This window comes from Schistocerca serialis, unplaced genomic scaffold (genome assembly GCF_023864345.2).
Source record: "Schistocerca serialis cubense isolate TAMUIC-IGC-003099 unplaced genomic scaffold, iqSchSeri2.2 HiC_scaffold_1419, whole genome shotgun sequence".
Classification (NCBI taxonomy): Eukaryota; Metazoa; Arthropoda; class Insecta; order Orthoptera; family Acrididae; genus Schistocerca; species Schistocerca serialis.
The window spans coordinates 51,205-64,625 of record NW_026047646.1 but is presented as its reverse complement, the minus strand read 5'-3'; the positions used below and the strand labels follow the sequence as shown (position 1 = coordinate 64,625).

Genomic DNA, 13,421 nt, shown 5'->3' with positions numbered 1-13,421 from the left:
GGCAAGGTGTGCTTTTTACTGATTTTCTGGAATGTGGAGCAACCGTAAATTCTGCCCAGTTCTGTCAAACTTTGCACAGACTTAGAAGAGCAGTTCAAAACAAACGGCGAGGAAAGCTGACGTCCAAAATTTTGTTTTTGCACGACAGTGCCCGAGCTCACATGGCAAACCGCACTAAAGAACTCCATTATTAATTCAAATGGGAACTTTTCCCTCGTCCGCCCTACAGGCCCTATGTTGCACCAAGCAACTTCCACTCATTTCCCAAGAAGAAGAACTGCCTCACAACGTAGCGCTTTCATGACGGCATGGAGCTCCAGGCGGGCGTGACTCACTGGCTGAAGTCTCGGGCGGCAGAATTTTACGACGGTCTTTCAAAGCTTGTCTACCGCTACGATAAATGCCTCATTGCGTTTGGTGACTATGTTGAAAAGTAGTATGTCAGTTGCTCTTTCAGATGTATATAATAAAATGTATTTCTTGTACTTACGGTTTTTTTTCTTTTTTTTTTAATATATATACCAAAACATTCCCTACTTTCTGAATAGCCCTCGTACTTCACTCAAGGAATCAGATTCTTGAAACATCTATTTTCCAAAAAGTGTTGTTCGTGTGTTCTCTCCTCCGGTAAAGACTTCCAAGAGACTGGTGGAATAAATCAGTTGTAACGTACTTATGTTCATAGTATACATTTCCGATGTTCACAACTTACAATTTCAGCAATCACTAGATTTGAGAAAAGTGCACCAAAACTTGGCAGATTATGCTGTGCTGCAAGAAAGCGTTGCATGGCACACGAACAGTTACAGGGGCAGGAATGGTAACAGCGTGGGGAACAGCCCGATTAAAGGTTAACAAATTTTGGATTGTAATTTTTCAGTCAAATTAACATCTTTTATTATGTATTACTAACAACATGAAATTAAATTTTTATGAAACAATGTGAAAAGCCTGATTATTAAATGGAAAAAAAATTACATAACCAAATAATACTGTGCAATCTCTAGAAATGAAAAAGTATTTCCTTTTCTATAGGGTGTTTAGCATTTTGTAATAAATTTTAATATATGGTGAATATTGTCATTTTCGCATAATTAGTAATTAAAAATAAAAATGTTATTTTTATTGAAAAATGATTTAATATTTGTCAATGAACATTAGTATTTGTTAGTAAATATGGAATTTTAATGTTGCTACTAGTGGCCAAAAGACTGCTACTAATCTCCAAATCCTTCAAGTATGAAGGAAAGGCCAGTCTGTAAGATCCCCTCACGAATAAAACAAATCCTCCAGCTTGATGAAAAAGGGTATTTCAGTAGTTCCATGCATGGAATCGGTACTACGTATACATAAACAGAGACATTGACTTGACATCATTTCGGAAGTATCAGGACAGTGAAGGGAAAAGACTCGAACTCCGTCTGCTGCGGGACGCAGTTTTAATGTGGTAGAAAGTTTCACTATCGTAGTCATATTATTGTACATTATTTTTGCCGTCTGAAGGTTCGAGAAAATAAAACTCGTTCGTATATTGTACACAGCATTCTCCAAAAATAGCGATTACACGAAACGTAACAGAGAAATTGATGTGCGTATCGACAGCTCCCGGCGAACCTCTGCGACCGCACGGCAGCGCCGCCTCCGCGGAACCCGTACTCGATCCCCGAGCGCACGTCGGCAATCGTGCACCACCACCCGGCGGGGTCGCTGCCGGTGGCGCGGACGGACGTGCAGGGGCAGTCGGAGCGGTGGCGCGCCGCTTTCCTCATTTACCGGCCCATGGACCTCAAGACGATGGAGCACAAGGCCGGCGAGGGCAAGTACCGCCTGCTCGAGGAGTTCCGCGCAGACGCCATGACCATCGTGCACAACGTCGTCATCTACCACGGCGGTGAGTAGCCGGCAGTCGCCGCTGCACTGGTGCCCGAAAGTAGACTGTAACTGTGGAATCGGAGCCCGGAGAGGTTGGACATTTCGGGGATACTAGAGATGTCAGTTATTGTTCAAATGCTCGGTTTGAAGGGAGTTTATTTTTGAGAACCAAAGCAACCATTTTCAGTACAAAATTAAGTTTCAGACATTGTCGGCCGTCTTTGAAACGTGAGACGGGTGCTATAGTTCTCTCCAGAAGGCAAAACGACTGAAACCAGTAATTTATTCATCTACATCTACATTTACATTTATATCCCACAAGCCACCTTGCAGTGTGTGGCGGAGGGTGTCTATGTGCCGTTGTAATTTCCTCCAGTTCCTGTTCCAGTCGCAAAAGGTTTGCAGGAAGAACTTATCTGTCTCTGTGTGAGCTCAAATTTACCTCTGTGGTCTTCTCATAAGGTATACAGAGGATTTCGAAATGAAAGTATGGGTTTTCAGCGTTTATTACATTCGACTTAAAGCTATAAATAATACATCAAATGAAAGAGCAACTCAAAACAGTATTGTTTCTGTTGTTGTGCACAAAGAGAGGAGTATGGGACAACAAAGAGTGACTGAAGAGTGTTCGAATGGGTGAGAGTAGGCTATGCTTGTCTCAAATTTGCAGTTCCCGTGATGGCAGTGCGGAGAATTTTAAGGAGATGCTTAAAACTATGTGCTTACTGTTTACTGTTGTTACAAGCTCTGACTACATGCTGGCTTTGCAAGTGAGATCTTGCTGCACGACATTGAAGATATCCAGCATCGTATTAAGTGATGAATCGATATTTCATCTAAGTGGTAATGAGAACACCCGTAAGTGTACTACTGGGGGTCAGCAAATCGCCACAAGATGGTTCAGCTGCAACAAGACTTAACGAAATGCAATGTGAAACTTCCTGGCAGATTAAAACTGTGTGCCAGACCGAGACTCGAACTCGGGACCTCGAGACTCGAACTCGGGACCTTTGCCTTTTGCGGGCAACTGCTCTACCGACTGAGCCACGCCCGGTCCTCACAGCTTCACTTCTGCCAGTACCTCGTCTCCTACCTTCCAAACTTTACAGAAGCTCTCCTGCGAACCTTGCAGAACTAGCACTCCTGAAAGAAAGGTTATGGCGGAAACACAGTTTTAATCTGCCAGGAAGTTTCATATCGGAGCACACTCTGCTGCAGAGTGAAAATCTCATTCTGAAATTCAATGTGTGTTCCAAAATCAACTGTTCACCTATACTACTACTGGTCTGAAATGCTTGTTCCATTTCATACCACTTTCAACATCACACCTAGATATGTGATAATTGTGACTGAGCCAAGCAGGACATTACTAATACTCTATTAGAACATTATAGGGTTGCTTTTCCTAGTCATCTGCATTAATTTAAATTTTTCTACACACAGAGCAATTCACCATTCGTTGCTCCATGTAGAAATTCTGTTAAAGTAATCCTGTATCCTCACGTGGTCAATGGCAGAACTTTCCTACACACTACAGCGTGATCAGAAAATAGTCGTGGATTGGTGCTCACTCCATCTGTCAGATCATTTAAGTGTACAGAGAACAAGAACGGTCCTATCGTACTGCCCTGAGCCACTCGTAATGATACCCTTATCTACAAAAGTTAGTGTGCAAAATATGACATGTGCATATGTGGATGAAGTCACAGGCATAAAGCTAGGAATAAAAACTTTGCAGTTAAGATGGAAATAAATTTTTGTATTACATTCACGATACTGTTGTTAGGACAGTGTTCGACCACCTGAAGAACGGCGAAGTTGTCGGCACACGGGACGAGTCTGTTAGCGTCAGTGTGGCTTTTGTAAGAGCTTTGTGACATCACTTCCTTCTGTTTCTCTCTGAGGAGTGATTTTGTCACGTGAAACGCGAAACAAGTTGTGTGATATTTCAACGTGCCACGTAAAGCGGAACCACTGAGAAACAAGAACGCACAATCGCAAGCAGGAAGGAATACTCTGTACTGTATTTGTCATGTTCAGTAGAAGCCCATACTCGGCAGGTTTCTTGTCGTATGTTACACACTATGAATATACGCTGTTTCTAAGTGCCAGCACATTGACTATCTCAAGAATGAATGGTTGTCAGTACAATTTGTTGTAATAAAACGCTGAGAAACATCATATTGCTTCGTTATAGTTAACTATAACCACATTTCACTGATTAAAGCCTTGAGAATATTGTAACAAAAAGTAAGTGGCAGTTGGAAGCTGAGTTCCACCACAGCGTAGGTGGTTGAGGCACCACCATCCGGAACCGATCGTGGCTCAGAAGTGGCTTCACTTCCTGCTGTATTCAATTTTATTTTACTCCTCATATGTGAATGTATGTGTGCTCTCTATCAGAAGTGAGTTTGTTTGATTTGATGCACTTTTGTAAGCTGATGTGCTTCCCGAGTGGACACGTATATTTCATTTTTGTCTCGTTACACATTCACGGATGCAGAAGTTTTTATATGTGTATTCTGCAGACAGAACAATACGACTAGCACACGGTCGAGAAAGAAAATGTGTGTTTTAATAGAAGTGATATAGCAATTTTACACCTCTCCATTTTCACATATAAACTGTACGATTCGCTAGTCAAAAAAAGCTGAAAACTATCACCGGAGAGCGTCGATAGCACGGTCGTGTTAACCGCCTCGTGGCGCGTGCCGACGGTACTGCATCTCGCGAAGTGCGATAGGTGCACACTGGCATTAGCTGCCCCGTCCCGTGTGCTGACACCTTCACCTTACATCTACACGGTTACTCTGCAATTCACACGTAGTGCCTGCCAGAGGAGTCATCGAACCATTTTCGTACTACTTTTCTACCATTCCACTCTCAAATGGCGCGTGGGAAAAAGGAACACCTAAATCTTTCCATTCGAGCTCTGATTCCTCATATTTTATTATGATGATGATCATTTCTCCCTACGTAGGTGAGTGCCAACAAAATATTTTCGCATTCGGAAGAGAAAGTCGGTGATCGATATTTCGTAAATAGATCGCACCGCAGAGAAAACCATCTTTGTCTCAGTGAGTACCACTCCAACTGGCGTATTGTATCAGTGACACTCCCACCCCTATTGCGCGATAACACGAAACGGGCTGCCCCTCCTCACGCACCCTCGATGTCCCCCGTCAGTCCTACCTGGTAAGGATCCCGTACCGCGCACCAGTATTCCGGCAAGGGGCAGACAAGTGTAATGCTAGGCCGTCTCTTTAGTGGGTTTGTTGTAGCTTTTAAGTGTTCCGCCAACAAAGCACAGTCTTTGTTTTGCCTTCCCCACAATATTATCTGTGTGATCTTTCAAATTTAAGTTGCTCGTAATTGTAATTCCTAGGTATTTAGTCAAATTGGTAGCCCTTAGATTTGTGCGATTTATCGTGTACCCAAAATTTATCGGATTTCTTTTAGTACCCGTGTGGATGACCTCGCACTTTTCTTTGTTTAGTGTGAATTGCCACTTTTTGCACCGTACGGAAATGCTCTCTAGATCATTTTATAATTGGAATTGATCGTCTGCCGATGTCGCTATAATTTACTGTCTAGTAAAATCGTCAAACAATGTAAGGGGGCTGTTCAGATTATCTCCTGGATCATTTATGTAAATCAGGAACAGCAGAGGGCTTACGACACTACCTTGCGGAACACCAGATATCACTTCAGTTCTACTCGATGATTTACCATCTATCACTGTGAACTGTGACCTCTCTGAGAGGAAATCACGAATCCAGTCACACAACTGAGACGATACTTCATATGCACACAATTTGATTGATTTATTCGCTTGTGAGGAACAATATCAAAAGCCTTCTGGAAATTTAGGAATGTGGAATCGATGTGATATCCCGTGTCGACAGCATTCTATACTAAATGGGAATAAAGAGCTACCCTGCGGATTAGAATCGAGTGCAAAGTAAATGGAAGTTATGAAAAACGTTGGTATGTACCGCCACAACTAACTTCTGTTGTCGAATATATGTAGCGCTACACTGGCATGCTTTGCAAGCACAAAGGTAAATACTGGCGCCAAAATCTCTGCGTCAGTAAAAAAAAAAAAAAAAAAAAAAAAGAAAAAAGTGGAAGAATGTAAACATTATGCCATGTATTCTTTCGTGTTTGCTGCTATCTCGTGTAAATCCTGTCTGCCTAATAATCTACAAAACTAAGAGTCAGACAACAGCAAATGCAGAAGAGTATACATATCGTGTCATGTTTATATTCGTATTATTCTTATGCCTAATAGTGATACAGTCAGAAACGAAGCACAGCAATTGATTAGATTTTTAAATCTAAGATGATTCTAATTTCTGTGCAGAATGTAATATACTCAAGAGGCGCCTGCAAAGATTTTCGAACGGAGAAAAACTTTCGCTAAACTCTCCTTCAGAACATCTTCTATCATACGCAGTCTATTATTTGGTTCTTGTTGATTATTATCAAGGAAAGCAGCAGTGGAAGTAACAACAAATAGCAGTCTATTGCCATTGTTTCGCTTATGAGACGATTCCTCTCTCCTTTTTATTGTAAGCTGCGGTAGCGCGCTCAAAAGCAAGCCCTGCCGCGAGTCAGACAAACAATGCATTACACAGCACAAAAATGCATTTTCAGCTTAGAGTGACGTAAACACCTATAACAAAGAGAACGGCACTTATCAGATCAAAGCAAAATAAGCAATCTATTCAAACCAGATGAAGCACGTGAGAAGGGAAGGGTACCCGTATAAATACAGACGGAGCACCTGACACATAGCAATGGCTACTCGGTTAAGTTTAACTGTTAAGCTTAGGACTCGAACCAAACTACTGCAGCTGTATCGTCATTTATTCGACCTGAATTGTGTCTCATGTTACAATGGACCAACTTTGTTTCCATTTGGAGGTGCGGTCTAAAACTTTTCTCTCCCCTCGAATTTAGAGTCTCAAGTTTCAGGTGCGGCTTAGATTCGGGAAATATTTTTTCCTCGATTTCGAGTCTCATTTTTCATATGCGGCTTAGATTCGAGTGCGGCTTAGATTTGAGCAAATACGGTAGCTGTGTTGCACAAGAAAAGGATATTTTGTGAATCCGTGTCGGTTATGTATCGATGTCATTTTCTTCAAGCTGATTCATAATGTTAGAGTACAGTATATGCTCCAGAATCCTACTGCAAATTGAGGTCAGTGATATGGGTCTGTAATTCAGTGGGTTACTCCTATTTCCTTTCTCGAATATTGGTGTGACCTTTGCTACTTTCCAGTCTTTAGGAACAGGCCTTTCATCAAGTGAGAGGTCGTATACCAAAGGCGTTATTGTGTCTGCATACCCTCCGTAAAGTAAATGTCAGTCGTAAAATGGGAAAAAGAAACGGCCCGACAGTCGGAAACATTTTGCTCCGACTAACGGTGCCGGGAGGTGGCCGACTCGGTAACGACTGAACGGAGCTGTGCTTTCTCTCGCAGTGCACAGCAGCCTGGCGGACATGGCGCGGCAGATGCTGCGGGACTGCGTCTACGACCTGACGGAGATCCGGCAGTGCCGCGACTGCTACCGGGTCTCCAACGAGAAGAAGGACAAGCACTGGTTCTGCGAGCCCTGCCGGCCGCCCCACCAACTCGTCTACGCCAAGCAGAAGGGCTTTCCGTACTGGCCGGCTAAGGTACTGCACCGCTCCCGTACTGTTGGAAGGGCGGAGCCGCTGCCGGAGCTCCGGTCGGCAGGCTTAGCTCTTCTCGTGTACAAATTAAGTAATCGGCGGGCATCTGTAACGTTCCTTCTGTCGTTAAAATTATTTAATCGGACAGATAGAAAATGTACTCGCCGAGCGGCAGAAGAATACACACGTGAGACTGTCGTGATTGGCGAGCTTTTGGAGCCCGTGGCTGCTCTTTCGGGCAGAAGGGTTGAAGGGGAAGGAAGAAGGGTGAAGGAAAAGAACTGGACAGGTCTACGAAAAGGGGTAGCTTTTGGGAAAGCCACCCAGAACTGTGGGTCAGTGGAAGGGGAGACTTGCCGTACAGGATGAGAAGTAAAGTCCCATTGTCGGGGCTGCGTCGGACGATATTTGAGAACCTGAGAGCTTAAAGGTGGAAGACAGGGTAATATGCAAGACAGAGATTACTGCATAAACATCTTGCACGAGGTAAAAAGAGTGAAAAGCTAAGTGCACTGTACATAACAGGGGTGGGAGGGGTCGGTGAAAAATAGACGGTGGAGACAATGAAAGATGTAGAAAACTAAAACAGAGTGAAGCAAAGAGTAGTTACAGTGATGAAAAGCTGAGACTGGAGAAATTTATGTAAATTAAGGCAGTGTGGGTGGCGAGAATTAAGGACACGTTGTAGTGCTAGTCTGTTGCAGAGCATGCGGTACGACGTGACCTCGGAGCCTGTTTCACCACGCGTGTCGTCTGGATTCTTCCCTCAGACACCAGTTTATCAGAACTTAGTAGGTGGGAACTAGCAATACAGCACGTCCTCCGTTTTCACCACCCACCTGGCCTTTATTTACGTTAACTCTGCGGTCCCAGCGTTCCATCACTGTAACTACTCTTTGCTTCACTCTGTTTTAGTTTTCTACATCTTTAATTGTCTCCACCGTCTATTTTTCACCGCCCCCTCCCACCTCTGTTACGTACAGTGCACTTTAGCTTTTTGCTCTTATTACCTCATGCAAGATGTTTTTGCAGTAATCTCTTGTCTTGCATATTACGCTGTCTTCCACCTTAAAGCTCTCGGGTTCTCAAATATCGTCCGATGCAGCCCCGACAATCGACAATCGGACTTTACTTCTCATCCTGTACGCCAAATCTCCCCTGACCCACAGTTCTGGGTGGCTTTACCAAAAGCTACCCCTTTTCGTAGACCTGTCCAGTTCTTTTCCTGCACCCTTCTTCCTTCCCCTTCAACCCTTCTGCCCGAAGGAGGAGCCACCGGCTCCTAAAGCTCGCCAATCACAACAGTCTCACACGTGTATCCTGCCACTGCTCGGTGAGTAGATATTTTTTTTATCTAGCCAATTAACTAATTCCTTCTGCTGTGATTCACTTAGTATATACAGTATGTTTCAAAATTAGTAAATGTTAGGTTGGTGTGTAAGCTCGTAGTGTTTTTGTTTTGCGTGTTGGTATTAGGTTTGCAGTGGGTTTGTATATTGATTGTAATTTTTTATTGTTGCTCACTGTTGCCAGTTGAGTTCACATATTGCCATTTTGCCACTTGGAGGAAACGAGTGGAGCTGTGGTTGCTAGAAAATGGAGTGCCTCGTGCAGAAATCGGAACTTTTGTGACACATTCATCTGTTTGAGTTTGATAGCAGGGTGGTGGCAGCTGAGGCAGCCAGAAACATTTATGCCGTGTGTGGAGATAATGCCAGTTAGAGCACAGCAAGAAAATGGTTTCCTCGTTTCCAGGAGGATCGTTTTGACATTAGTGACTCTCCACATTCACTTTGGGGTTTCGTAAAGATTGTTTAAATGCATTAATCCACAATGATCCACGACAGTGTACTTGAGAAGTGGTAGATGTGATGAGCTGTTCCAGCATTGTGTGACATTTGGATGCAGTGGGGAAGGTTCAAAAATTGGTACAGCACGGTATAAGCCAAAAATCAGAAAAATCAGTGGGTGCTTCTCTGCTCGCTCGTCATTGACTCGTTAACATTGCCGGCCATTCCTGCGATTCATTGTTACTGGTGACGAGAAATTGTGTGTTTATGCTAACTTGAGGTAAAGAAAGGAATAGTTCAGTTAAAAAAAGAGGCAGCAGTTCCCTGTACAAAGGCCTGTGCGCATCCACAGAAGATATTGTTCCACATCTGGTGCAACAGCGGGGGTGCGGTTTACTACAAATTGCTTCCCCGAGATGTAACTGTCACTGCTGACACTTATTGTTGACAACTGAGACGTCTTTCAGACTCGGTCCGGGAACGGTGAGCGGGAAGACAGTGTGGAGTGATGTTAGTCCACAATAACACCCGCACATATTCTGCTAGACTGACAAAAAACACTATACAGGGGTCGGGTTGGGAAGTCATTCCATACTGACCTCATTCGTCTGATCGTCCGCCCTCAGACAGTCATCTTTTCCGCTCTCTGTTGAACAACCTCGAAGGAACTTCCTTTCCAAATGAAAATATGCTTCAAACACGGATCAATGAGTTGATCATCTCAAAAGAGAGTGATTTCTACATTCGCAGAATCAAAAAATTACTCGAGCGATGGCTGACTGTTTTAAATATTGACGGAGAATATATTACTGGAAACTGAAGTCTCTGTCATGTATATCTTTTGTGTTTATTAAACTTTTGGAAAAACGTTACAAATTTATGCACCAACCTAACATTTGTAGTGGTATAGACCAAGTATAAAACATTCCACATGACAGTCTAATTTTTATTGTTTACAGACATGCAGTTCTTAGAATGTATCCTAAACAAATGTGTGCAGAAAGTGTTAAGCGAAGATATTTCATAATTTCAAAGTTGTTTCTCATAAATTTCACATCAGACATCAGTGCACTTCCAAATTATCTTGACAACACTGTGTTTAGTTATTCTGAGGCCCTCTTGACCTCAGATTGCTGGCCGTCCTGTCTGCCAGATCATTTGTGGATGTAGAGAACAGTGGCCATCCTGTCACACTTCCGTGGGGCACTCCTGACGATACCCTCGTCTCTAGCGAACGCTCGCTGTCGAGGATGGCGTACTGGGTTCTATTACTTCAGAAGTCTTAGAGGCCCTCAGATATCTGTGAACTTATTCCATATGCTTGTCCCGTTATTGAACAGCTTGCAGTGGGGCACCGTGTCAAACACTTTTCAGAAATCTAGGATACGGAATCTGCCTGTTGCTCTTTATCCACGGATTGCAGAATATCATGTGAGAAAAGGGAAGCAGAGTTTCACGTGAGCGATGATTTCTAAATCTGTACTGATTAGTGGACAAAAGCTTTTCACCCTCAAGGAAATTTACTATACTTAAACTCAGAATATGTTCAATAATCCTGAAAACAGAGGTTTTGTAATTTAGCTGGTCTGTACCTGTATCGTATTTATACACAGGAGGCACCTGTGCTGCCGCAGCTTGCTTTCCCCCCCCCCCCCCCCCCCCCCCCCCCCCCTCCCCGCAAAGAAGAAATAGTTAGCCTGGCTTTTAAGGGAAAATGTGACAGACTTAATTATGTACATAGACATACCATCCATCCCGAGAGCTGAGAGTCTCAACAATTTTTGCGTGTTATTGACATTGATACTGTCGAGTTATTGGTCCCTGGAATGTTTTAATTTTAAGTTTGTAGTTGGATAACAAATAATTAAAGAATTTTTTGTGTGATATAATTACATATTAATCTTGTTCTGATTGTTTTTTCGTTTAGGTGTAGTGCTTCTTGCAAATTTGATGGTTTTAGGTCAGAGGGAAGTACCCTACGAGTGAGTTTTCGAGTATCAAAATATGCGACATAAATGGCCGTATCTTTTGATTGCATTCACTTAGAAGCTTCAGTTTTTTCTACCGCCAAGGGATTGTGGACCTTGGTCATCATCATCATCATCTTGGACAGTTTCCAGCCTCTGTCCCGGTCTGTTTGGAACATAGGCCTCTCCATCGTCTTCTGTCTTGCCACCATCTCTCCGTCTTCACCTCGGTCCAGTCTTCTCCTTTCTCCTGGATGCATTCCTCCACTCCTTTTGGCCATCTCTCTCTGTCTCTTTCCTGCCAATTTCATCTTGTGTATCCTCCTGGGTATTCTCTTCTCCTCCATTCACTTAACGTGTCCGTACCATCTCGGCCTCGATTTCTCTATCTCCTCCTGTAATGGCTCCACCTTCATTAACTCTCTGATCCTCTCATTTCTTAACCCGTCTATCTTTGTCACTCCAGTACTGTTCCTCAAGAATTTCATCTCACTAGATTGTGCTTTGCTTTTCTCTCTCCATTCCGTAACCCGAGTTTCGGATGCATATGTCACGATCGGGACACAGTATGACCTGACCTCAGTAAGTGGCACGAATTTCACCTCGATACACCTGCCTGTTCGTGAGGAAAAGTGGTTTTAATAGTCGAACGGAAGAGCAGCCGAGTGATCCCGTAAGTGTTCCGTTGCTGATCGAGGCACAGACCCTAAAAAGGTTATGTAACACCACAGAAAGTACTTCTGTTTTATAACTGGGAAGCGATAGACGGGTTTGGATCTCAACTTCACCTGTTATTCTTGTCTGTTTTTATACATCAGTGACAAATGTTTTTATTTGTGTAAATGTATACTAGTTAGAATAAATATTTTTATCAGTCCTTCGTGACTGACAGTAATTTTAATCTGTATTTGTCGTCCGTCTTTCGAACGAACTTTCCTCGCCCGTGGCGAGTAGTTGACGCTAACTGTCGCTCGCGCTCTCCGCAGGTGATAAAGGTGGAGGGAGAGCAGTACGACGTGCGCTTCTTCGGCGGGCAGCACCAGCGCGCGCACATCGAGAAGGTCCACATCCGGCCCATCTCCGTCAACATACACACCTTGCAGGTGACATCCCCAAACACTCTCGCTATGGTTTGTCAACACGCACTTTTTCGCCGAGGCGCTCTGACCAAATCTTCTCAGGGAATCGGCCGGGTGGAGTCGTGTGCGAGACGTCCCTCTCGTTAACGACTTTTTTTCAGCCGTTCACTTACGAAGATTTTGTCGGAATGTAAGGCAACTATATTGTAAAACTTTTATCTGTTACAGTATTGGAATGCTGCAGCTGTGACGTATTGAGATTTTCAGAACTGACTATGACCTGTCCCCTTTTGTGCTGTAGAACTTCTATTTTCGTCTTACTGGCTTAGCCGTAAGATTAATCCTGGTGCAAAATCATTTTGTAAAACAGTGTTTATGTTCTACAGTGCACGTGCTTTGCTGCGGGTAATAACTGCTACACGTTTTACAGGATCTAAATAAATCACTGAGTAACTTCGTAAAAGTAATTCTCTGTTTTTTATATACTGTGTATATCTTGTATGTATCCTGTAAAACATTTGGGTCTTGTTACATGCTGCAAAGTGCGTGTAGTGTTGTGTAATTACTATTAAAACACCCTGGGGGGGGGGGGGGGGGGGGATGGAAGGCAATTTTATTCCTATTCTGCCAATGCTATTGTACCCTTTGAATAGGTAGACTTTTTCAAAAGAACTCTAAGTGGTAAAAGAACGATGATGCTGTAACTTACCAAACGAGAAATCGCTGGTATGTTGATAGACACAATAAAAAACACACACACACACACACACACACACACACACAAATATTCAAGCTTTCGCAACCCAATGTTGCTTCATCAGGAAAGAGTGAAGGAGAAGGAAAGATGAAAGGATGTCGGTTTTAAGGGAGAGGGTAAGGAGTCATTCCAATCCCGGGAGCGGAAAGACGTACCTAAGGGGGGAAAAAGGGACAGATATACACACTTGCACACGTGTGCGCGCGCACACACACACACACACACACACACACACACACACACACACACACACACACACCCGTGCATATACAGTAA

The 13,421-nt window shown here is 43.4% G+C and overlaps 1 protein-coding gene across 1 annotated transcript in view; it reads left to right on the top strand.

Annotated features, from left to right (window-relative positions):
* LOC126442990 (zinc finger MYND domain-containing protein 11-like) overlaps nt 1-13,421 on the top strand; it is a gene marked incomplete at both ends in the record, with an annotated part of 79,191 nt that overhangs the window by 26,881 nt on the left and 38,889 nt on the right. The window contains 3 exons of the mRNA XM_050090837.1: nt 1,603-1,891; nt 7,359-7,555; nt 12,296-12,412. Coding sequence (XP_049946794.1) covers nt 1,603-1,891; nt 7,359-7,555; nt 12,296-12,412 — 603 coding nt within the window. The remainder of the gene's footprint in view (nt 1-1,602; nt 1,892-7,358; nt 7,556-12,295; nt 12,413-13,421) is intronic.